Source organism: Sphaerodactylus townsendi, linkage group LG17, assembly GCF_021028975.2.
Source record: "Sphaerodactylus townsendi isolate TG3544 linkage group LG17, MPM_Stown_v2.3, whole genome shotgun sequence".
Lineage (NCBI taxonomy): Eukaryota > Metazoa > Chordata > Lepidosauria > Squamata > Sphaerodactylidae > Sphaerodactylus > Sphaerodactylus townsendi.
Window position 1 is genome coordinate 3,646,569 of NC_059441.1, and position 22,544 is coordinate 3,669,112.

At 48.0% G+C, this 22,544-nt stretch overlaps 1 protein-coding gene across 1 annotated transcript in view; it reads left to right on the forward strand.

The window, feature by feature from the left end:
• Positions 1–591: 591 nt before the first annotated feature.
• Positions 592–22,544, forward strand: part of DIS3L (DIS3 like exosome 3'-5' exoribonuclease) — a 31,030-nt gene continuing 9,077 nt past the window's right edge. Inside the window, exons 1-11 of the mRNA XM_048482020.1 lie at positions 592–743; positions 3,688–3,816; positions 5,473–5,608; positions 6,260–6,436; positions 8,441–8,519; positions 10,354–10,533; positions 14,162–14,331; positions 15,816–15,977; positions 17,209–17,456; positions 19,572–19,664; positions 21,424–21,957. Coding sequence (XP_048337977.1) covers positions 700–743; positions 3,688–3,816; positions 5,473–5,608; positions 6,260–6,436; positions 8,441–8,519; positions 10,354–10,533; positions 14,162–14,331; positions 15,816–15,977; positions 17,209–17,456; positions 19,572–19,664; positions 21,424–21,957 — 1,952 coding nt within the window. The 5' untranslated portion in view covers positions 592–699. The remainder of the gene's footprint in view (positions 744–3,687; positions 3,817–5,472; positions 5,609–6,259; positions 6,437–8,440; positions 8,520–10,353; positions 10,534–14,161; positions 14,332–15,815; positions 15,978–17,208; positions 17,457–19,571; positions 19,665–21,423; positions 21,958–22,544) is intronic.

The window sequence follows — 22,544 nt, forward strand, 5'->3', positions numbered from 1 at the left end:
TGACAGCGTCCTATCCGTTCCCCTTAGAGCCCAAAGGGCTCCTGCTACCTTTGTGGTCGCGAAATAAATCAGGGCTGCTGGGTAGTGATGTGAAGAAAACTCAGCATCATCACATTTTAATGTCATACGCTTTAGAACTTAAATAAAACCGCTGCCCTTTCCCCTGAAAATAAATTGATTGGGACTCTGCACTTTAAAGGGGTGCAGGTACCAGTATTTACTAATATGTTTTTTGTTGTTGTTATGGCACCTTCGAATTTGTGTGCTGCCAGAAATTGTTACTGCAGTGCACCGCCCTTCGGACTTTCATCACAAACCATGAAGTAAGAAAAGTGCAGGCCATGCAATCGTTCCCTGATATACTACAGCAGAGGCAGAGCCCAGGGCGTGTGTGCGCCCCGCGCCCCTGCTGCGGCGCAGTCCACCCCATCACATCCGCTCCACCCGGGGTGTCGCGCCCCACCTGGCTCTGTTGGCGCTGCGCCACTGTACTTGAGAAATATTGTGGAAGGAATTTGCAGCCCGTCAAGAAGACAGATTTTTGTCACTCCCAGAGTTTCGTTTTAATGAACTTTGAATTCTGTTTCAGATGGGAAACTGTTGTCCGATGACGTGACTCATTACGTTGTGCCTGACTGGAAGGTGGTCCAAGATTACCTGGAAATACTTGAATTCCCTGAGCTGAAGGGTATTGTGTTCATGCAAACGGCATGTCAAGCTATGCAACATCAGAGAGGCCGCAGGTATCTGACATGTTCCAAAGACTCAAGAGCAGTGATGGCGAACCTTTTCGAGACCGAGTGCCCAAACTGCAATCCCAAACCCGCTTATTTATTGCAAAGTGCCAACACGGCAATTTAACCTGAATACTGAGGTTTTAGTTTAGAAAAAAAGGTTGATTCCGAGGTGTGCGTTACTCGGGAGTAAGCTTGGTGGTAGTTGGTGGCTTGGCTTTGAAGCAACCGTGCAACTCTTCCAACAGGTGAATCATGACCCTAGGAGGGTTTACACTTTTTTGCCTTCACTTGAGTTCCTGTTTGCTGGCTTACACCTGAATGTACCTTGCTCGATCTCTTGCCAGGTGCTTGACGCTCAGTACGTACCTTACCACACCATTCAGTTGATGCTGTAATCCCATGCCTATCAGGCTAGTGAATAGTATTGTTAAGGTGGGATTTTCATGCCTGCTCACAATATAAAGATAACACCTTCTTTGTGCTAATAAACATGGTTCGCGTCACTTGGCTTTTTAGGACGGTTTATATTTAGCCGATTTATTTCAGCTTCACGGTGACATTTTAAATGCCAAACTGTACAAATCGTAAAACATGTTGCTACTCGAGTCCTTTTTTAGACTTCCAAAAGGTTAATAATATGCTGCAGTGATTCTGCGACGACACCAATGGAGCAAATGCCCTGGGACCCCAGAGGTTAATCGGGGATTTCCTCTAGCTGACATTAATTCTAGAGTCATTACCTAAGAATATATTTTGGAGGTAACGGGAGTATCCTAATCCTTTGCTCTAACAAGCAGAGTTAATAAGAGTGCTTAATTCTGTCTTGCTAGCTGCATTAAAAAAAACATGCAAGCCTCTCTCTTAATTGAGGTAAAATATTCCTGTGGCTGCCTTGCTTGGAACCGTCTGGATCAAGGGTCTGCAACCTGTGGCTCTCCAGATGTTCATGGACTACAAATCCCATCAGCCCAATTGGCCATGCTGGCAGGGGCTGATGGGAATTGTAGTCCATGAACATCCGGAGAGCCGCAAGTTGCAGACCCCTGGTCTGGATGAAGAGCATTTTATTCCACTGAAGATTCGCAATCTAGCCCCTGTTTTTCTATGTGGTTTTTGTGCAGTTCGAAACTTGTCACTGCCGTCATCAAACATCCCACATCAGCACTTTTGTTTGATAGAACAACTCCTGTTTTAAAAAAAATTCTGCCCTGACCTGTAAGCTTCTTAACACAGCTGACAAAAAATCAGATTTTAAAAATTGAGCCCAGAAGCACCTTGAAGACCATATTTCCTGGTGTAAGCTTTTGAGAGACGAAGCTCCCTTTATCAGATAAAGGTAGGACAAAGGTAACGTTGACTCTTGAAAGCTGGTACCCCAGAAGCGTAACTGGGCCAAACTGCGCCTGGGGTGGACTTTGCGTTTTCCGCCCCCCCCCCATGTGCCCCGCTCCTGCCCCGCGCCCCCCTCCCCGCTCCCCCCCCCCCCCACTTACTTAGTTCTTAGTTTCAGGCTGAAAAGCGGCCTGTTCCGTTCAGGCTGAAAAAAGTCCGAGTGGGAACTACAGTTCCCACAAGGGCCCATTTCAGCCTGAACGGAACAGGCCGCTTTTCAGCCTGAAATGAAACACTAAGGTAAGGGGGTGGGTGCAAAGGGGGGTCATGGGGGGAGAGAGCGTGATTCCCCCCCCCAGGCATGTGCCCAGTGTGAGGCGCGCCCCACCCTCGCCCGCTTGTAGCCTCGCCTATGTCAAACCCTGAACGTTTGTGGGTTTTTAAAGTGCTCGTGGACTTGAATTTAGTTGACCTCTTGCCGGCCAACATGGCTACCTGACAAAAGGAGGTTTCGACTCTCCAAAATTCATACCCTGAAAATCTTGCTGGTCTTTAAGGTGCTACTGGACTCTAATTTTGCTTTTCTACTCCAAACCAATACGCCCACCCACCTGAAAATATAACAATAGAATAGTGTCAAAATAATATAACTACAGAACGACAGCCAAAACTATTTTTTAAGCAAACAAAAGAGCAATTAAGACCAGAAATAAAACAGATCCATCAAAACAACAAAGAATCAATTACACAGCGCAACACAGCAGACTTAATTAAAATATGAATTAAATGACAAAATATGACAAAACAATAAATAATAAAAACAGTTTGTTTGTTTATTTGGCTTATAGGCTTTCCTTCCCCGTCAGATGGACTCAGAGCGGCTTAAACATCAACACACTAAAAACAATAGTTTCCATACAAAATCCCGGTGCCTTAATTACTACATTAACTCAGCCAAAGCAGAAATGAATTGATGAGAAAACATAGAATCACTAAACTAAGCGCAAAGAGACGAAGGAAAAAAGAGGAACGAAGGACAGGGAAAGGCAGGCCAACCAGCTGGATATCATTGAAGCTCTCAGCGTTAAACAACTGAATATAATCTCAGGTCTTCATCTGATGCTAGAAATTCATTCGATCTAGGACCAGCAAAATAGCCGAGGGGAGAGCATTCCAGACTTTTACGAGCGTAGCTGACTGCTGTACTCAAGGATATCTGGATGAGGGCTGGGCCCGTCATCTGAGCAGCAACTTTTTAATATACACGGGGTGGGCCTGAGCAATTCTGAGCATGAAAACTTTTCTTTATGTTGATTGTGCTTTGCTTCATTGGGTCCATTTTGTATGATGTATGGAAAAATAGACTTCTAATACTTAGTCTAGATTTGGATAATCCTTTTAATTTCATATATTTGGATTACTATATACATGTCCAAAGGGTCTTGTGACACCTTAAAGTCTTACAAATTTTTGTGACATAAGCTTTGATGAATCAGAGGCCGCTCTGTCTGGTGCGTGGGCTCTGCCACCGTGAGCTCATTAGCCTTTCAAGCATCACTGGACTCTTCAGTAGTCTTGCTTCAGTCACGACTCTCTGTTTGTTCTGTTTCTTTCCCAGGCAGTACAACAAGCTGCGAAATCTGCTAAGGGACGCCCGTCACGATTGCGTTAAGTTTTTCAATGAGTTTCAAATGCTTTCTTATTTACCAAGAGAGAGAGGAGAGTCTTTGGAGAAGTGGCAGACGAGGTATGAATAGACATATAACATTCAAGATGTCGTATTGGCGGTTGAAAATTCCAGTAACGCTGAGTGATAGAAATCTGTAGTCAGCAAGTGCCGACATATAGAACAGACCTGGTATGTGGACAACTGAGGCTAAATGGTTAAGAATGGTGGTTAAGAAGGCCCAGCATAGACTGTACTATCTTAGACAACAACTGAATGGAAAACTCCTGGTGTCCTTTTACCGCTGTGCTACAGAGAGTGTCTTAACCTACTGCATCTGTGTATGGTTCTCCAGTTGCACAGTGGCAGATAGGAAGGCGCTCCAAAGGGTGATCACTACTGCACAGAGGATTATCGGCTGCCCTCTCCCCTCCTGGGAAGAACTCTATAATTCCCGAAGCCTAAAGAAAGCCCAAAATATTCTGAGAGACCCGTCTCATCCAGCACACTCTCTTTTGGAACTGTTACCATCCGGCAGACGATGCAGGTCTATCAAAACTAGGACAAAGAGGCTTAGAGACAGCTTCTACTCTAGAGCTGTGGTGATGCTGAACTCCGCGGCTTCGTGTTGATGTGTTTGGGGCTGTGTAGGGATGGGTGGAGGAAGGGGAAAGTGAGGATGGGGTATGAGTCTGGAATTGTGGGCATCGAGGAATGCTGCTGTAAATTTTCGTTGTGCGTGCACAATGACAATAAATGCTTATGCTTATGCTTAAATGAGCTTGGAGGAAGGGAATGCCCTCAAGCTGCAACCAGTTTATGGTGACCTGGTATGGTTTTCAAGGCCGGAGAAATTCAGAGGTAGTTTGCCATTGCCTGCCTCCGTGTCACAACCCTGGTGGTCTCCTATCCAAGGACGAACCAAGACCAACCTTGCTTAGCTTCCAAGAACTCATGAGATGGGCTAGCCCAGGAACAAAGTGGGATCTTGATCTCATAGACCAGGGGTGGCCAACCTATGGCACTCCAGATCAGCCATTCTCAACCAGGGTTCCGTGGTACCCTGGGGTGCCGTGAGCATGTCTCAGGGGTACCGTGGCAACACTACCGCCCCCCCTCATTTTTGTGGTGTCTCCCACTGGTGCCAGCAAGGACATGGAGCTGGCCCATGGAGCAGGGCCTGCCACAAGGTCAGCAGCCACCACCACCCCAATGCTACCCTTCACCCTGGGAGGGGAAGGTGGGGTGTGTGGCAAGCAGGGGCAATGGGAGGGGAAGGTGGAGGGTGGTGGCAGGGGTACCGTGAGATATGAAGAGTAAGGTCAAGGGTACCCTGACCTCAAAAAGGTTGGGAAACACTGCTCCAGATGTTCATGGACTACAATTCCCATCAGCCCCTGCCAGCATGGCCAGTTGGCATGCCATGGCCAACTGGCAGGGGCTGATGGGAATTGCAGTCCATGAACATCTGGAGTGCCATAGGTTGGCCACCCCTGTCATAGACCAATGATATACAGCCTGAGAAAAAAGGCAATGGAGTGTTTGATGGTGAAAAGTGCTATCAAGTCACGTCCGCCTTGTGCCAGAGCAACGAGCTCTTGTGAATTGCACTAGGACAGTGACCTTATAGTTGCTTAAGCTCGCATGTTTGTTCTAGGCTGTTAGGACTGTCAGTGGATGCTAAGAATGGCCAACAGGAAAGACGATGCCAGTAGCTGAAAATTCTTGCTCTCCTAGGAGTATCTACAATGCCTCAGTGTGGTATTACAACCACTTCTCGTGTCAGATGCCAATTGTGATGGTGACAGATGACGAAGATTCTATCCAGCAACTGGGAAGTGAAACCGAAGGCGTCTTTGTAATTTCATTCAAGGTAACTTTTCTGGGCCACGTTTTAATGATAACCACAAAGCAACAGTTAAGGGCTCTGCTCTTTTTCAGGATGGCTTAATGCAAGGGTGCCCACCAACAACTTTTCTGGAGTCCACCAATGTTTTTTAGAACGTGGGTGGGGCCAGGTAGGGCGTTTCTCCAGCAAGGCATCTGATTGGCTGTTGGAGATTTGATTGGTTGTTCAGATTCTTTAAAATGTTGCTTTAGCAACAGCTGTCACCACAGCACAATAACACATGGTGTTATTGAAGTTAAGCTGTGGCAGTCATTTTGTGGCTGGCTTTACCTCTTGCGGCAACCAGGGCCACAGCAAGGGGGAACTGGGCCCAGGGCACATGTGCGCCATGCACCCCTGCCCTACCCCAGAATGCCCCCTCCACGCCTCTACACAGGCGTGCGCCTGGCACATTGCGCACCCCCCAGGCCCCTTGGCGCTTTGACACTGGCGGCAGCCATTTTGTGGCTTTGCTCATCATGTTGCGTTAGAATTCCTCATGTGCCAACAGGCTCAAAAAGGTTGGGGAACCCTGTTGCAACGTCTTTCTGCCTTTTGGAAGGGAGGGGGCAAATCCATGACTCAACAGTGTTGACAAAACCTCTCGCTAGTAACCTTCTTTGTTTGTCTGCGCAGAATTACCTGGACAACTTTTGGCCCGATTTAAAAGCTGCTCATGAGCTCTTCGATTCCATACTTCAGTCACGGCGCGAACGGGAGAGTGAAAGTCAAGAACACAGTAGGAAAGAATACCCTGAACATGTCCCCATGGAATCCTTGGCAGCCGGGATCAAGTCAGGAAGATACATACAGGTTATGTTTATAGTGTATACGTCAAAAAAAATCAAAGCCTGCCCTTAAACAGCTGGGGATGTTTCTATGAGAGTTAAAACATTTCCCAGAGTAGCCTGAAAAGAGTGTTGCCTTCCCAGTAAGTCATTACTACAGTTAAAGCGGTCTAAGTGTGAACATCGCCATAAGATCAGCACATCTTTTTGAACCCCTCTGAGGAGGCCTTATTAGGGAAAAAGTTCTTGTGATATAAGAACATAAGAACATAAGAACAAGCCAGCTGGATCAGACCAGAGTCCATCTAGTCCAGCACTCTGCTACTCGCAGTGGCCCACCAGGTGCCTTTGGGAGCTCACATGCAGGATGTGAAAGCAATGGCCTTCTAGGCATTGCTCCCGAGCACCTGGACTGTTAAGGCATTTGCAATCTGAGATCAAAGAGGATCAAGATTGGTAGCCATAAATCGACTTCTCCTCCATAAATCTGTCCAAGCCCCTTTTAAAGCTATCCAGATTAGTGGCCATCACCACCTCCTGTGGCAGCATATTCCAAACACCAATCACACGTTGCGTGAAGAAGTGTTTCCTTTTATTAGTCCTAATTCTTCCCCCCAGCATTTTCAATGTATGCCCCCTGGTCCTAGTCTCTCAGGCAGCAGAAAACAAGCTTGCTCCCTCACCAACATGACATCCCTTCAAATATCTAAACATGGCTATCATGTCACCTCAGCGAACAATGTAACGAGACACACACTGGGCTCTAGCAATACAATATTATAAACACATAAATCCAGAAGTAAATATAGTGCGACAGCACTTGTAAACCAATTATACAATCATGAATAAAGGCAACTGGAAGCAACAAATAATATTATCATGGTTGAAACACCTGACAAAACATAAATAATACTCCGTCACTGGAGTGTTATGGCCAGCAGAATTCAGTTCATTCACATCAAAGCATTCGTTAATCAGTTCATTCATAAAATGATAAGTAACGTCCGTTCCAAAGCAGAAGAGCTCTTGCTGGGAAATCTTCCAAAAGTAATCAGTTTTAAACGAAGTGAATTAGATAATAGAACCCTTTCTTGGGTAACCTCCAGCACCGTGGAGAAAATGGAAAAGTTTAAAAACCCGACGGAACTCTTATCTGGAGGACTGTACTGTGTGGGTAAGCCTCACCCTAACCCTCAATCTAGACCAGGGGACTGCAACCTGTGGCTCTCCAGATGTTCATGGACTACAATTCCCATCAGCCCAATTGGCCATGCTGGTAGGGGCTGATGGGATTTGTAGTCCATGAACATCTGAAGAGCCGCAGGTTGCAGATCCCTGATTAGACACTATACTCATATTGATACAGCCCAGAATCGCATTGGCTTTTTTGGCTGCTGCATCACACTTTTTAATATTTGTGCATCAGATCTGGAAACAGAAGCAAGTGGGTTGCTTCTTCAGCAGGTAGCCAGGAACCAAAATGCCAAGTCCCCAAAGAGTATAGGACAGTGGTGGCGAACCTTTGGCACTCCAGATGTTATGGACTATAATTCCCATCAGCCCCTGCCAGCATGGCCAATGGGCTGATGGGAATTGTAGTCCTTAACATCTGGAGTCCCAAAGGTTCACTCCCACGGGTATAGGACAAGCAAAGGCCGACTGGCACAGGAGGACATATTCAGCTAGGATCTCTCTCTCCCTCCACTCTAAAAAATACTCAAAACAGTGAGGAAATGTAATTCTAGGTAACGGTGTCACTGTCCCTATTGATAAGATCTTCCCCCTTCCTATCAATATAATGTCTCTTTTTGGCCTTGAAACCATAAAAATAGACATTCTGTCTGTGGGAAAAGATAAAATGTGGAGCCTTTTGCTGAAACGTCTCCAATGGCCTTTAGAAGTAATTACAGGAGAGACCTTCGGTGGTTGCGGGTGGGAGGTCTGACATGACAAAGCTCTCGCACTGAAATAAACAGATGCTGGTCTGTGTGCTGTGGAGTCACATCGTTCGCATGCTAATCTACCACAGGGAGTGCTGAATGTCAACAAGCATCGAGCGCAAGTGGAAGCTTTTGTGCGGCTGCAGGGAGCTGGCCACAAAGAGAAAGGTGAGAACCACTGCAAGTACCTTTGGTTCCTGGGATCCAGAAGAAGAAGAAGAAGAGTTTGGATTTATATCCTCCCCTTTCTCTCCTGCAGGAGACTCAAAGGGGCTGACAATCTCCTTGCCCTTCCCCCCTCACAACAAACACCCTGTGAGGTAGGTGGGGCTGAGAGAGCTCCGACAAGCTGTAACTAGCCGAAGGTCACCCAGCTGGCAAGTGTGGGAGTGCACAGGCTAATCTGAATTCCCCAGAGAAGCCTCCACAGCTCAGGCGGCAGAGCTGGGAATCAAACCCGGTTCCTCCAGATTAGATACACGAGCTCTTAACCTCCTACGCCACTGCTGCTCTACACATCTATGTACACCAGGGGTCTGCAACCTGCGGCTCTCCAGATGTTCATGGGCCCCTTCCGCACAGGCAGAATAATGCACTTTCAATCCACTTTCACAATTGTTTGCAAGTGGATATTGCTATTCCACACAGTAAAATCCAGCTGCAAAGTGGATTGAAAGTGGATTGAAAGTGCATGTGCGGAAGGGGCCATGGACTACAATTCCCATCAGCCCCTGCCACCATGGCCAATTGGCCATGGTGGCAGGGGCAATGGGCTCGTGTGAATCCATGAACATCTGGAGAGCCGCAGGTTGCAGACCCCTGAATTCTACACATACATTTTTATAAAAGATTTCCGGGTGACTTTGGCCAGTGAACCTAACCTGGGCTTCGTGAAAGCTTCTGCTGAAGACATTAGCCTTGCATGCTCCAGAAGCAGTTTGGTTATTAGGGAGAGACCCTGACTCAGTGGTAGAGCATCTCCTTGGCACGCAGAAGTTCCCAGGTTCGATCTTGGGCATCGCCCTTGAGGACTGGGTGGTAGGTGTCGTGAAATGGGTGACCTCAGGCTGAGGCTGTGGAAAGCTGTGACCATTCGGAGCAGACGGTGCTCCTTTCGGCATTGGTCAAGTCCCATGGCTATTGTCACAACCCCAGATTTGCTCAATGAAAAGAATCAGTGCCTTAAAAGTAGAATTCTCCTTTATTGGTGACAAGCATGGGAAGGTTGATGACGTTATTGTCTGAAATGAATACAGGAGAACAGACGAAATATTATATTCCCCAGCAGAGACCCACCCCTCTTAACCACTACACAGCAGTGGCGTAGGAGGTTAAGAGCAGATGTGCCTTAATCTGGAGGAACCGGGTTTGATTTCCCGCTCTGCCGCCTGAGCTGTGGAGGCTTATCTGGGAATTCAGATTAGCCTGTGCACTCCGACACATGCCAGCTGGGTGACCTTGGGCTAGTCACAGTTCTTCTGAGCTCTCTCAGCCCCACCTACCTCACAGGGTGTTTGTTGTGAGTGGGGAAGGGAAAGGAGTTTGTCAGCCCCTTTGAGTCTCCTTACAGGAGAGAAAGGGCAGATATAAATCCAACTTCTTCTTCCTTTTCCAAAAGTGAGAATGCACACGCACACGCACACGCACACACAAGCAGGCATTCCTTGAAGGAAGAGGGGGGATGGATGAGAGAAGGCCGTCACACACACACACACACACACACATTCCAGGGACAGTGATAACACCAGGCAAAGGAAATTTGGAGCTGTATTGTCAAAGGCTTTCACGGCCGGAATCACTTGGGTGCTGTGTGGTTTCTGGGCTGTCTGGCCGTGTCCTAGCAGCATTCTCTCCTGACGTTTCGCCTGCATCTGTGGCTGGCACCTTCAGAGGATCTGCTAGAACACGGCCAAACAGCCCGGAAACCACACAGCACCCAAGAAATTTGGAGCTGCCCCCAGCCCTGGCTCTGCCAAACCATTCTTCTCTCTTTGGAATGCAGATCTCAGAACTGACATCCTGATTCATGGTGCCAAAGCTCGGAACAGGGCCATCCACGGGGACATCGTGGCAGTGGAATTACTGCCCCAGAGTGAATGGAAAGGACGGACGTCTGCCCTCTGTGAGAACGAGAGCGAAGAAAAGGCCTCTGGAGACGTTTGCAGTTTGCCGATGCCGACAGGTGAGAAGTCGTGGCGCTTCGGCAGAGGACCTGCTTGGCACGCACGTCTCGGGTTCGACGCCCAGACTCTACGCTTAAAAAGATATAGGTCATGTGATTTGCAAGATCTCTGCCCGAGACCTGAGAGAGCAGCTGTCCATTAGAGTGGGCAAGATTGACCAAGGGTTTGATTCACTTTAAGGCAGTTTCACACATAAGAACATAAGAACAAGCCAGCTGGATCAGACCAAAGTCCATCCAGTCCAGCACTCTGCTACTCGCAGTGGCCCACCAGGTGCCATTGGGAGCTCACACGCAGGAGGTGAAAGCAATGGCCTGCTGCTGCTGCTGCTGCTCCCGAGCACCTGGTCTGCTAAGACATTTGCAATCTGAGATCAAAGAGGATCAAACTTGGTAGCCATAGATCGACTTCTCCTCCATAAATCTGTCCAAGCCCCTTCTAAAGCTATCCAGGTGAGTGGCCATCACCACCTCCTGTGGCAGCATATTCCAAACACCAATCACACGTTGTGTGAAGAAGTGTTTCCTTTTATTAGTCCTAATTCTTCCCCCCCAACCCCCCCCCCCCAGCATTTTCAATGGATGCTCCCTGGTTCTAGTATTGTGAGAAAGAGAGAAAAATTTCTCTCTGTCAACATTTTCTACCCCATGCATAATTGTATAGACTTCAATCCTATCCCCCCTCAGACATCTCCTCTCCAAACTAAAGAGTCCCAAACGCTGCAGCCTCTCCTCATAAGGAAGGTGCTCCAATCCTTCAATCATCCTCGTTGCCCTTCTCTGTACTTTTTCTGTCTCTTCGATATCCTTTTTTGAGATGTGGTGACCAGAAGAACTATCGAACTACAAGTACTCCAAGTGCTGGAAATTCGCACTAATGCTTTATATATAAGGGCATGACAATCCCCTTGCAGTTTTATTATCAACTCCTTTCCCTAATAATGATCCCCAAAGCGTAGAGCTTTGCCTTTTCACAGCTGCCCACATGCATTGAGTTGACATTCCCATGGAACTATCAACTAAGACGCCTTCAAATCCCGCTTTCCTGGTCCTGTGACTGATAGCACACTGACCCTTTGGCAAATAGCGATGTATGTGAAGTTTGGATTTTTTTGCTCCTATGTGCATCACTTTGCATTTTGCTACACTGAACTGCATTTGCCATTTCTTAGCCCACTCACCTAATTTATCAAGGTCCGCTTGGAGCTCTTCACAACATAACATTATACAGACAAAACAACTGCAGATTAATTCTTCGAGGGGATCAGCCGCTGCCTTTCTCTAATCCACAGGTGTCAAACTCGCGGCCCTCCAGATGTTGTGGACTACAGTTCCCATCATCCCCTGCCAGCATCATGCTGGCAGGGAATGGTGGGAACTGTAGTCCATAACATTTGGAGGGCTGCGAGTTTGACACCTATCCTTTCCAACCCTCTGCTGGCAAGTGGATTACATGAATTGTAATTCTGATGTTTAGCTGTCTTGTGAACCTGAGTGTGCTATCTTTTGTGTCTTTTGAAACAAAGAACCCAGTATAATGCAACCAAACTAAGCGAGAAAAATAAACACAATACGGCTGGCTACAATAATGCGTTCACCATGTGAATATGCGGTTGAAAAATGTAATGCAAAGTGCGGCTAACAAACATGGAATTATTGCGTCAGCATACGAATTGGTCCAAAAATGAACTAACATTTTAAATAATATACTAAATTTTCCTTCAAAGACCAAGAAGTACGATCCTTAAATAGTCCACACAAGACTGGGATGGCTGATCCAGTCAGGGTTCTGTCCTATGAAACAGGGAACTCTTGGGTACCCTGTGAGGATCTTTCATCCTAGTCTTGTGTGGATTATTCAAAGCCTGAACAAAAATTCGGAATCTTTGGTATATTGGTATGGTATGGTATATTTAATTTATGTACCGCCCTCCCCAGAAAGGCTCAGGGTGGTGCACAACAACATAAATAAACCATGTAACATGCGGTAGAACAACCCGCTTTCAACAACATAGGGGTCAATAAACACTTAAACATCATAAAATCCATAACTACGAAGCGTGATAAACATTACATCATAAATCATTGTCAGAATCCCAAAAACTGAAACAAACATGTATAAGAACAGCAGTTTATTGAGTATTGAGGATCTTCTCTGGTCATGCCAGAACTGAGATTTGCCCGCACAAAACCCAATAGTTAAAGTAGCTTGCACCCCCCCCCCCGCATCCTGGGAAAGCACGCCCAAAAGGAACTGTGAAAGAGATAACAGTAAAGACGGCCAGGCACTGACCTTGAGCAGCACCTGGTACAGCATAACATCATACAGAAGACAGTTGAAAGTCAGTTAGAAATGCAATTAACCCATTCCACCACCCCCAGCATACAGAAAGCAGCAATAGCAAAATCCCCATAATAACAGGCCTCCTGACAATCGTAACATCGGACAACAACCATCAATAATGGCAGCTAACCCAATTCTTCCAGGAAAACAAGGAGCATCTTTCACCATTCAGCTGTTCAGAAAGACTGTTTAAGGACATGGAGGTTTGATCTAGTGGCCATTTGCAGACCTCCCTCTCTCTCCAGAACTTATCCAACCATCTGTGAATGTTTCTCTGGCCCAATTATTCTGCTTAAATCCTAATTCTCCACCAGGGGAGCAGAGTTTTAGACATCGAGTGGGAGAATTCTTTCCTCCCCCTTCTTAGTCCACATTAAATTCCCCTTTGCTCAGATGTTTGAGGTCAGTTAAGTAACGTTAAGTAATTTCCTTTTCTCTAAAATTGGTGTTCACTGATGGAAGCCCAAACTGGGTCACATGTACCGTGTTACAGGGAGAAGGTATAGAGATGTCTGCTTGGATCTAAATGACTCAAGTCATGACAAGAGCAAGGTGCAACTCATTCCCCTCTGTCTATCTTCAAGGACGTTTCCTTAACATCCCACAAAGTGAGCGTTGCTGTCGGTACTGTCCCAATGCTATAGACTCAATCCCTCATATCCTGCTTTACTGTTCGAGGTATAATGATATTAGAACCGATCTGGGAGCTTTACTACCTGTAGAATTTATGTTTCTCTCAGACAAACTAAAAATGTCTAAGCTATTGAACAGCCCTAATGTAGAAATTTCTGAAGCAGTTGCTACATTTTTAATCCATGTTCTACATGATATATAACAATGATCCTGTTTTTGTATTTGGAATGTATGGTACTTCTGGTTTAGGCCTAATAAAGGTTTTTGGATTTGGATTTGGAACCACAAGTCATTCATTGGTGCTTTGGGGACTATGAGGACGATCTGTAATTTGACGAAGAGTCCCTGAAGTGATAGTAATCAAAGGCCTGGGTTCAAGTTACTAGACAAGGGTAACTCTAACTCCTAGCCTGCTGGTGGTAGCGGAAACGAATCCTGTACGTGTTGGGGGTGGTGGGAAACATTGCTACTGAGGTGAGCTTCATATTGAGGCCTAGTAGCTTGAGACCCAGGCCAGCTGAGTTAATTCCATATTCCTGGGGCGGAATGAAGTGCCTGTGGGGGTCATTTTGCCACAGATCTCTGTCATTACGGGCTTTGCGTCTCCTTCCCAGCCACTGATGTACAAGCAACATTATTTCCCTTGCAAAGGTAGAGTTGTTGGCATCATACAGAAGAACTGGAGGGATTACGTGGCCACTTTCCCATCCAAAGAAGAAATCCAGTCTCATGGGAAAGCTACCCAGAAGATCCTTGTGACACCTTGGGATTACAGGATTCCCAAGATCCGGATCAGTACGCAGCAGGCTGAAGCCCTACAGGTAAAAACACTTGCTTGGTGCACAGATATCATAAGAACATAAGAACTAGCCTCCTGGATCAGACCAGAGTCCATCTAGTCCAGCACTCTGCTACTCGCAGTGGCCCACCAGGTGCCTTTGGGAGCTCACGTGCAGGAGGTGAAAGCAATGGCCTTCTGCTGTTGTTGTTCCCGAGCACCTGGTCTGCTAAGGCATTGGCAATCTCACATCAAGGAGGATCAAGATTGGTAGCCATAGATCGACTTCTCCTCCATAAATCTGTCCAAGCCCCTTCTAAAGCTATCCAGGTTACCAGCCATCACCACCTCCTGTGGCAGCATATTCCAAACACCAATCACACGTTGTATGAAGAAGTGTTTCCTTTTATTCGTCCTAATTCTTCCCCCCAGCATTTTCAATGTATGCCCCCTGGTTCTAGTATTGTGAGAAAGAGAGAAAAATTTCTCTCTGTCAACATTTTCTACCCCATGCATAATTTTATAGACTTCAATCATATCCCCCCTCAGCCTCGTTCCAGTCTCTGTGTGGTAATGTAGTCACTGTATTGCCAAAGGCTTTATACCTGTAAGTTCCAGTTTGGTTCAACCCATAAATCCCCCCACCCTCGCATTCCCATAATATCAGCATGTGAAAGGACGGTGGGAGTAGAGGCTTTGTTTGGGACAGACAGTTCACTCCTTAAGGAAGGCAGATAAGGATGAACAGCTAAGCTCTATTGACTAGTTACATGCAAGCAGGGGGGAACATAAGAAAGAGCCTGCTGGATCAGACCAGAGTCCATCTAGTCCAGCACTCTGCTACTCGCAGTGGCCCACCAGGTGCCTTTGGGAGCTCACATGCAGGATGTGAAAGCAATGGCCTTCTGCTGCTGCTGCTCCCGAGCACCTGGTCTGCTAAGGCATTTGCAATCTCAGATCAAGGAGGATCAAGATTGGTAGCCATAGATCGACTTCTCCTCCATAAATCTGTCCAAGCCTTTTATAAAGCTATCCAGGTTAGTGACCATCACCACCTCCTGTGGCAGCATATTCCAAACACCAATCACGCGTTGCGTGAAGAAGTGTTTCCTTTTATTCGTCCTAATTCTTCCCCCCAGCATTTTCAATGGATGCCCCCTGGTTCTAGTATTGTGAGAAAGAGAGAAAAATTTCTCTCTTGTCAACATTTTCTACCCCATGCATAATTTTATAGACTTCAATCATATCCCCCCTCAGCCTCGTTCCAGTCTCTGTGTGGTAATGTAGTCACTGTATTGCCAAAGGCTTTCACAGCCGGAATCACTGGGGTGCTGTGTGGTTTCCGGGCTGTATAGCCATGTTCTAGCAGCATTTTCTCTTGACGTTTCGCCTGCATCTTCCAAGATGCCAGCCACAGATGCAGGCAAAACCTCAGAAGAAAATGCTGCTAGAACACGGCCATACCGCCCGGAAACCACACAACACCACATGTTGGCATTCTGATGTGTGAATGCGGTCTTTCTGCAGGACTTCCGGGTTGTTGTGCGAATTGACTCTTGGGAGATGACGTCTGTGTACCCAAATGGACACTTTGTGCGGGTCTTAGGGCGGATAGGAGACCTCGAAGGAGAAATTCAAACTATCTTGGTGGAAAACAACATTAACGTCAGCCCGTTCTCTGAAGCACAGGTTGGTTTTATGATTATTTTGAAAACACGGTTTGCTCAGTTGTTACTGTAAAGTTGCTTTTTTAAAAAAGGCCACTCTTCCTTCCTCATAACGGGTTCAGGGCAGCTGACAGGAAGTACATAACATTAAAACACAGAGTAAGAACATAAGAACAAGCCAGCTGGATCAGACCAGAGTCCATCCAGTCCAGCTCTCTGCTACTCGCAGTGGCCCACCAGGTGCCTTTAGGAGCTCACCTGCAGGACGTGAAAGCAATGGCCTTTTGCTGCTGCTGCTGCTGCTGCTCCTGAGCAGAACAGAGTATCTAGCTAAGGGGAAAGGGAAGGGAAGAAAAGGACAGGGGAAAGATAAGAATCGAGCAAGGGACAGGGGGCAGGAAGACCAGCTGTGCTGCAAACACATAGGCCTGGTGGAATAGTTCTGTCTTACAGGCCCTGTGGAACTGTGACAAGTCCCACAGAGCATTCCACCAGAGCATGCTGCTCAGTGGTGTGACATTAACATCAGTTGGCACCCTGAAGATCAGTTGCAAACAGTTAAGGAAATGTCGCATTATTTTGAGTACCTGGGATGAGGAGACCTAGTGGAGAGGAGCAGCAGTGGCGTAGTGATTAAGAGCAGGTGCATTCTAATCTGGAGGAACCGGGTTTGATTCCCTGCTCTGCCGCCTGAGCTGCGGAGGCTTATCTGGGGAGTTCAGACTAGCCTGTGCACTCCAACACACGCCAGCTGGGTGACCTTGGGCTAGTCACAGCTCTACAGAGCTCTCTCGGCTCCACCTACCTCACAGGGTGTTTGTTGTGAGGGGGGGAGGGAAAGGAGTTTGTAAACCCCTTTGAGTCTCCTGCAGGAGAGAAAGTGGGATAGAAATCCAATTCTCCTTCTCCTCCTCCCCCTCCTCTTCTCCTCCTCCTCCTCCTTCTTCTCCTTCTCCTCCTTCTCCTCCTCCTTCTCCTCCTCCTCTTCTCCTTCTCCTCTCCTCCTCCTCCTTCTTCTTCCTCTTCTCCTTCTCCTTCTTCTGCTTCTCCTCCTCCTCTTCTCCTCCTTCCTCTCCTCCTTCTCTTCCTCCTCCTCCTCTTCTCCTCCTCCTCCTCCTCCTTCTCCTCCTCCCCCTTCCTCCTCCTCCTCCTCCTCCTCCTCCTTCCTTCTCCTCTGTGTAATGCACTCTGTGTGTATGGGGAGGACACAGGATGCAGAGGGTGTGGTTTTTGTATTCACTTCCTTCTCCCAGATGAGCGAGATGCCAGCTGTGCTCCCAGAGAAGCCCTGGGAAGTGAGCCCAGAAGAGGAGCTGAAGCGGGTCGACCTCAGAGAAACACATTTAGTGTTCAGCATCGATCCAAAAGGCTGCGAAGACGTGGATGACGCGCTGTCCATCAGAACGCTGGCAAACGGGAACCTGGAACTGGGGGTCCACATTGCAGACGTCACTCATTTCGTGGCTGCAAATTCATACACAGATCTCGAGGCACGAGCCCGGTGAGCCGTTTCTGGGTAAAGCTGGGGATCTTTTTCTCCACGAGGGGCGCCACTCTTCAGAAATGTCACTTGTGGAGGCGCCGTTCAAAAGGACGGGAACGGTGCAAGAACATAAGTGGCGTAGGAGGTTAAGAGCTCGTGTCTCTAATCTGGAGGAACCGGGTTTGATTCCCAGCTCTGCCGCCTGAGCTGTGGAGGCTTATCTGGGGAATTCAGATTAGCCTGTACACTCCCACACACGCCAGCTGGGTGACCTTGGGCTAGTCACAGCTTCTCGGAGCTCTCTCAGCCCCACCTACCTCACAGGGTGTTTGTTGTGAGGGGGGAAGGGCAAGGAGATTGTGAGCCCCTTTGAGTCTCCTGCAGGAGAGAAAGGGGGGATATAAATCCAAACTCTTCTTCTTTTTCTTAATGATAAACCAGTGAGTTTATGCCAGGGTAGATTTTTTGAAAAAGAGAATTCCACACTCGCTCCCTGTGTTCATTTAAATGTGTTCTATTTAAATTGGAATTAAAATTAAAGCAAATATCGCAAACTTTGAGCATGGTGTAGTGGTTAGCGTGTTGGAGTAGGATCTGGGAGCCCCAGTCCCAGGCTCTGGGGGGCAGAGGCTTATTTGGGGGACCAGATGCGTTTCTGCACTCCTACATTCCTGCTGGGTGACCTCGGGCTAGTCCAGTGATGGCGAACCTATGGCACGGGTGCCAGAGGTGGCACTCGGAGCCCTCTCTGTGGGCATGCGCACAGAGAGTTTGTCATGTGGATGGTGGAAAATCACCCCCCCACACACACACACATCTAGGCTGGCCTGGGTCACTGAGCACAACGTGCACGCACCACGGTGAGCAGGGAAGACTCGGCTGGTAGGCCTGGTGCCTGTGCTCCGGGTGGCTGCTGTCTGAGGGCGGGGGCGCAGAGGAGGCAGAGATATTAGAGAGGCACAGAGTGGTGCACACAGAACTTGCTGGAGGCTAGAGCCAGGTGGCCCCTGCCCGAGCAGGTGGGGCGGAGGAAGAGGGAGCCAACCGTTTTTTTCTAAACTAAAACCTCAGCATTCAGGTTAAATTGCCAGGTTGGCACATTGCGATAAATAAGTGGGGTTTGGGTTGCAATTTGGGCACTTGGTCTCAAAAAGGTTCACCATCACTGGGCTAGTCACAGTTCTTTGGAAATCTCTCAGCCCCACTTACCTCAAGGGAAAGGAGCTTGTAGGCCACTTACAGGATAGAAAGGTGGGGTATAAATCCAAACTCCTCCTCCTCCTCTTCTTAGCTATATTTGAAAGCACTGGATCGCCTGCATTATTAACTTCACAGTTGTGCTGTTGTTCTGCTTAGGATCCCACTGTAAATGTGAGAGTTATGTTATTTCTCTTCCAGAATTTTCCCCTTCTGTTGAATTCAATGGGTTTAGAAGGGTGCAACTCTATTTGGAGTTGCCCTGTTTCCTGCCGAGGGCTATTATCCTGAATTAACAATGGATACTCTTGTAAAGGAGCAGCAGTGGCGTAGGAGGTTAAGAGCTCGTGTATCTAATCTGGAGGAACCGGGTTTGATTCCCAGCTCTGTTGCCTGAGCTGTGGAGGCTTCTCTGGGGATTTCAGATTAGCCTGTGCACTCCCACACATGCCAGCTGGGTGACCTTGGGCTAGTCACAGCTTCTCGGAGCTCTCTCAGCCCCACCTACCTCATAGGGTGTTTGTTGTGAGGAGGGAAGGGCAAGGAGATTGTCAGCCCCTTTGAGTCTCCTACAAGGAGAGAAAGGGGGGATATAAATCCCAACTCCTCTTCTTCTTCTTCTCTAAATAGCCCCACAGCACATAAAGAGATTAATCTTAAGTGGGTCTACTCAGAATCTCACCTAGGCCAGTTGAATTAAACACTCCCAGGAAAGGGTTCTTGGGGTTGCTCTGTAAATCTCGATCCAGCGTAATGGTGTAACTGGAATTAATGGCTGTTGTCGCTGTAAAAACATTATGGGAAAATGGTTCGTCCTAAATCGTTCTGTTGTTTACACCAGAAAAACTAACCGTCTGTGATACATTTTCACGTTTGCAGAAGCTTCAGTGTGTTCAACGCAAGCAAATTAACCGTAATTATTTGCATGTATCTTAGGGCCACCACTTACTACTTAGCTGACCGTCGCTACGACATGTTACCCGCAGTCCTCAGCGCCAATTTATGCTCCCTCCTTGGCCTCGTTGACAGGTGAGCTGATTAAGTCCGATCTTCAGTTTCTGCAACTGTCCTCCTGCTCAGCATTAGCCCTCCAGGTATCACTGGTGTGCATATATCCCCGGGCCTATGAAGAGAACCAAGAAATTTTATTTTTATTTATTTATTTATAATTGGTTTTATATACCGCCCCTCCCCCGAAGGGCTCTGGGCGGTGAACAACACAATAAAACAATAGTTACAATAAAACCCCATTAAAACAGCAATTAATAATGTTACATTGGCGTCCAATCGTAAAAACATAAACTTCATAGATCCACCCTGGAAAATTTAACAGAGAAGCGGAGAACCCAGAGTGTAAAGGAAAAGGAGGGGGAAAGGGGGGGGGCATCAGCGGCCGGCCCCTCTAAACGCCCGGTGGAACAATTCGGTCTTACAGGCCCTGCGGAACTCTCCAAGATCCTGCAGGGCCCAGATAGCTGGTGGTAGAGTGTTCCACCAGGCAGGGGCCAGGGCTGTAAAGGCCCTGGTCCGGGTAGAGGCCAGCCGCATCATCAAGGGGCTAGGGACAACCAGCAAATTGGCCTCTGCCGAACGCGGAGGCCGCACAGGGACATATGGGGTAAGACGGTCCCGAAGTTACGAAGGTCCCAGGTGCCTCAGCACTGTTTATTCATAGTGCATTTTATTTATACTCTTCAAACCTGAAGAATTATTTAAAAAAATCTAATGAGTTTAGGACGGATGCCATGTGTGCTTCATGGTGAAATGTGTCATCAAGTCCAACCCAGCTTATGGAGACCACATAGAGTTTTCTGTGCGAGAGGAGAATGGAGGTGCCATGGTCTATCTCAGGGGCCATGCTGGCAGGGGCTGATGGGAATTGTAGTCCATGAACTTCTGGAGAGCTGCAGGTTGCAGACCCCTGGTCTATCTCTACATGGCAGTCATGGGCTTCTTTGATTGGCTGCCATCCAGACACACTGCTTAGCTTCTGAGCCTGGGCTAAACCCTACTCAGCGAAAAATAAGTGGGTCTCCCTACTTGTGGCCATCCAGTGGTCCAGGCGCTGCCTAGGCTGTTTTCTTTCAGCCCACGAAGGTGCAAGGGTCTTGCTGTCCGCACCAGCTGTTGTATGTATCAAAATGAATGTTAATAGTAAGAAGCAAACAACATTCTCTTTTTCAAGGTGTCTCAACCTCAGAGGTGGAGCTACAAGGGGGGGAGGGGGGTGGGCATGCCAAGTTGCACCAGGCAAAGCACGCTCTTAGGGCGGAAATGGTTCCATGCCTCCCCATTGGCCTGCCCTGCCCCCCCTTAGTAAAACAGTGCGGGCTGGAGAAGCGGCCTGTTCTCTTCAGGGTGAAAACGGCCTGGTGGGAACTACACTTCCCAGGAAACCTTGCAAGCCCCAGGGTCTCATGGGAAGTGTAGTTCCCACCAGGCCATTTTCAGCCTGAAGGGAACAGGCTGCTTTTCTAGGTTGAACTAAGGGGATGGGGGCGCAGAGGGGCAGTGCACTGCGGAGGGGGGGGGGTAAGAAAACACAGAGTGTGCACCGGGCACACTATAGCCCAGCTATGCCTCTGCTCAACCTTTACCCATTAGAGCATAGGTGTCAAACTTGCGGCCCTCCAGATGTTATGGACTACAGTTCCCATCATCCCCTGCCAGCACCATGCTGGCAGGGGATGATGGGAACTGTAATCCATAACATCTGGAGGGCCGCAAGTGTGACACCTGTGCATTAGAGTATATAATGATCAATTAAGCAATTGCTTTTATTTTCAAGGTATGCTGTGAGCGTGATGTGGGAACTCGATAAAACCTCTTACGAAATAAAAAAGTTTTGGTACACCAGAAGCATTCTCCGCTCTTCTTACAAACTCTTCTACGAGGCCGCCCAGGCGCTGCTCGACGGGGACCCGGCCCCCGCAGCCGAAATCCCCGAGCTCCAAGACCTGGATGAAAATGCAAAGAAACGAAAGCTGGACGAGCTGATCTGGGCCATCGGGAAGTTGACGGACGTCGCCCGCCACATCCGAGCCCAGCGAGACATCTGTGGTGCTCTGGAGCTGGAGGGGGTCGAGGTCCGGGTGCAACTGGATGACAAGAAGAACATAGACGACCTAATTCCTCGGCAGCCGCTGGAGGTTCACGAGACGATAGCCGAGTGCATGATCCTCGCCAACCATTGGGTGGCGAAGAAGATCTGGGAGAGCTTCCCCTACCAAGCTCTCCTGCGCCGGCATCCGCCACCACGGCAGGAGTTTTTTGCAGAGCTCCAAGAATGCGCTAGTGCAAAAGGTTTCACAATCGATACGCGGTAAGTAGAGCAAGCACTCTTTAGGCCGAGGCGTTTGTTTGCACAGCTGTATTTTTGCAGCGATTTTCTGGGTGCGTTGCGTTGTCTGTGCGATCGGTGCTTTCCAACAGTGAACAACTGACGCTGCAGCATTACGGAAGCTATGCAGGATTTATTGTCGAAGGCTTTCACTGCCGGAATCACTGGGGTGCTGTGTGGTTTCCGGGCTGTATGGCCGTGTTCTAGCAGCATTCTCTCCTGACGTTTCTCCTGCATCTGTGGCTGGCATCTTCAGAGGATCCGATGGTAGGAATGGAAAGCAAGTGGAGTATATATATGTTTTGACCTCACAGTATATATACTCCACTTGCTTTCCATTTCTACCATCAGATCCTCTGAAGACGCCAGCCACAGATGCAGGAGAAACGTCAGGAGAGAATGCTGCTAGAACACGGCCATACAGCCCGGAAACCACACAGCACCCAATATGCAGGATTTTCTCTGCAGGAGTGGGTATTCTTGTGAGGAATGTCTCCTTGTAGTGTTTTCAGGCTCCTTCTGACAAAGTCCTAAAGGGTTTTGGCCTGGGGGGCAAAGAGCCGTTTTCT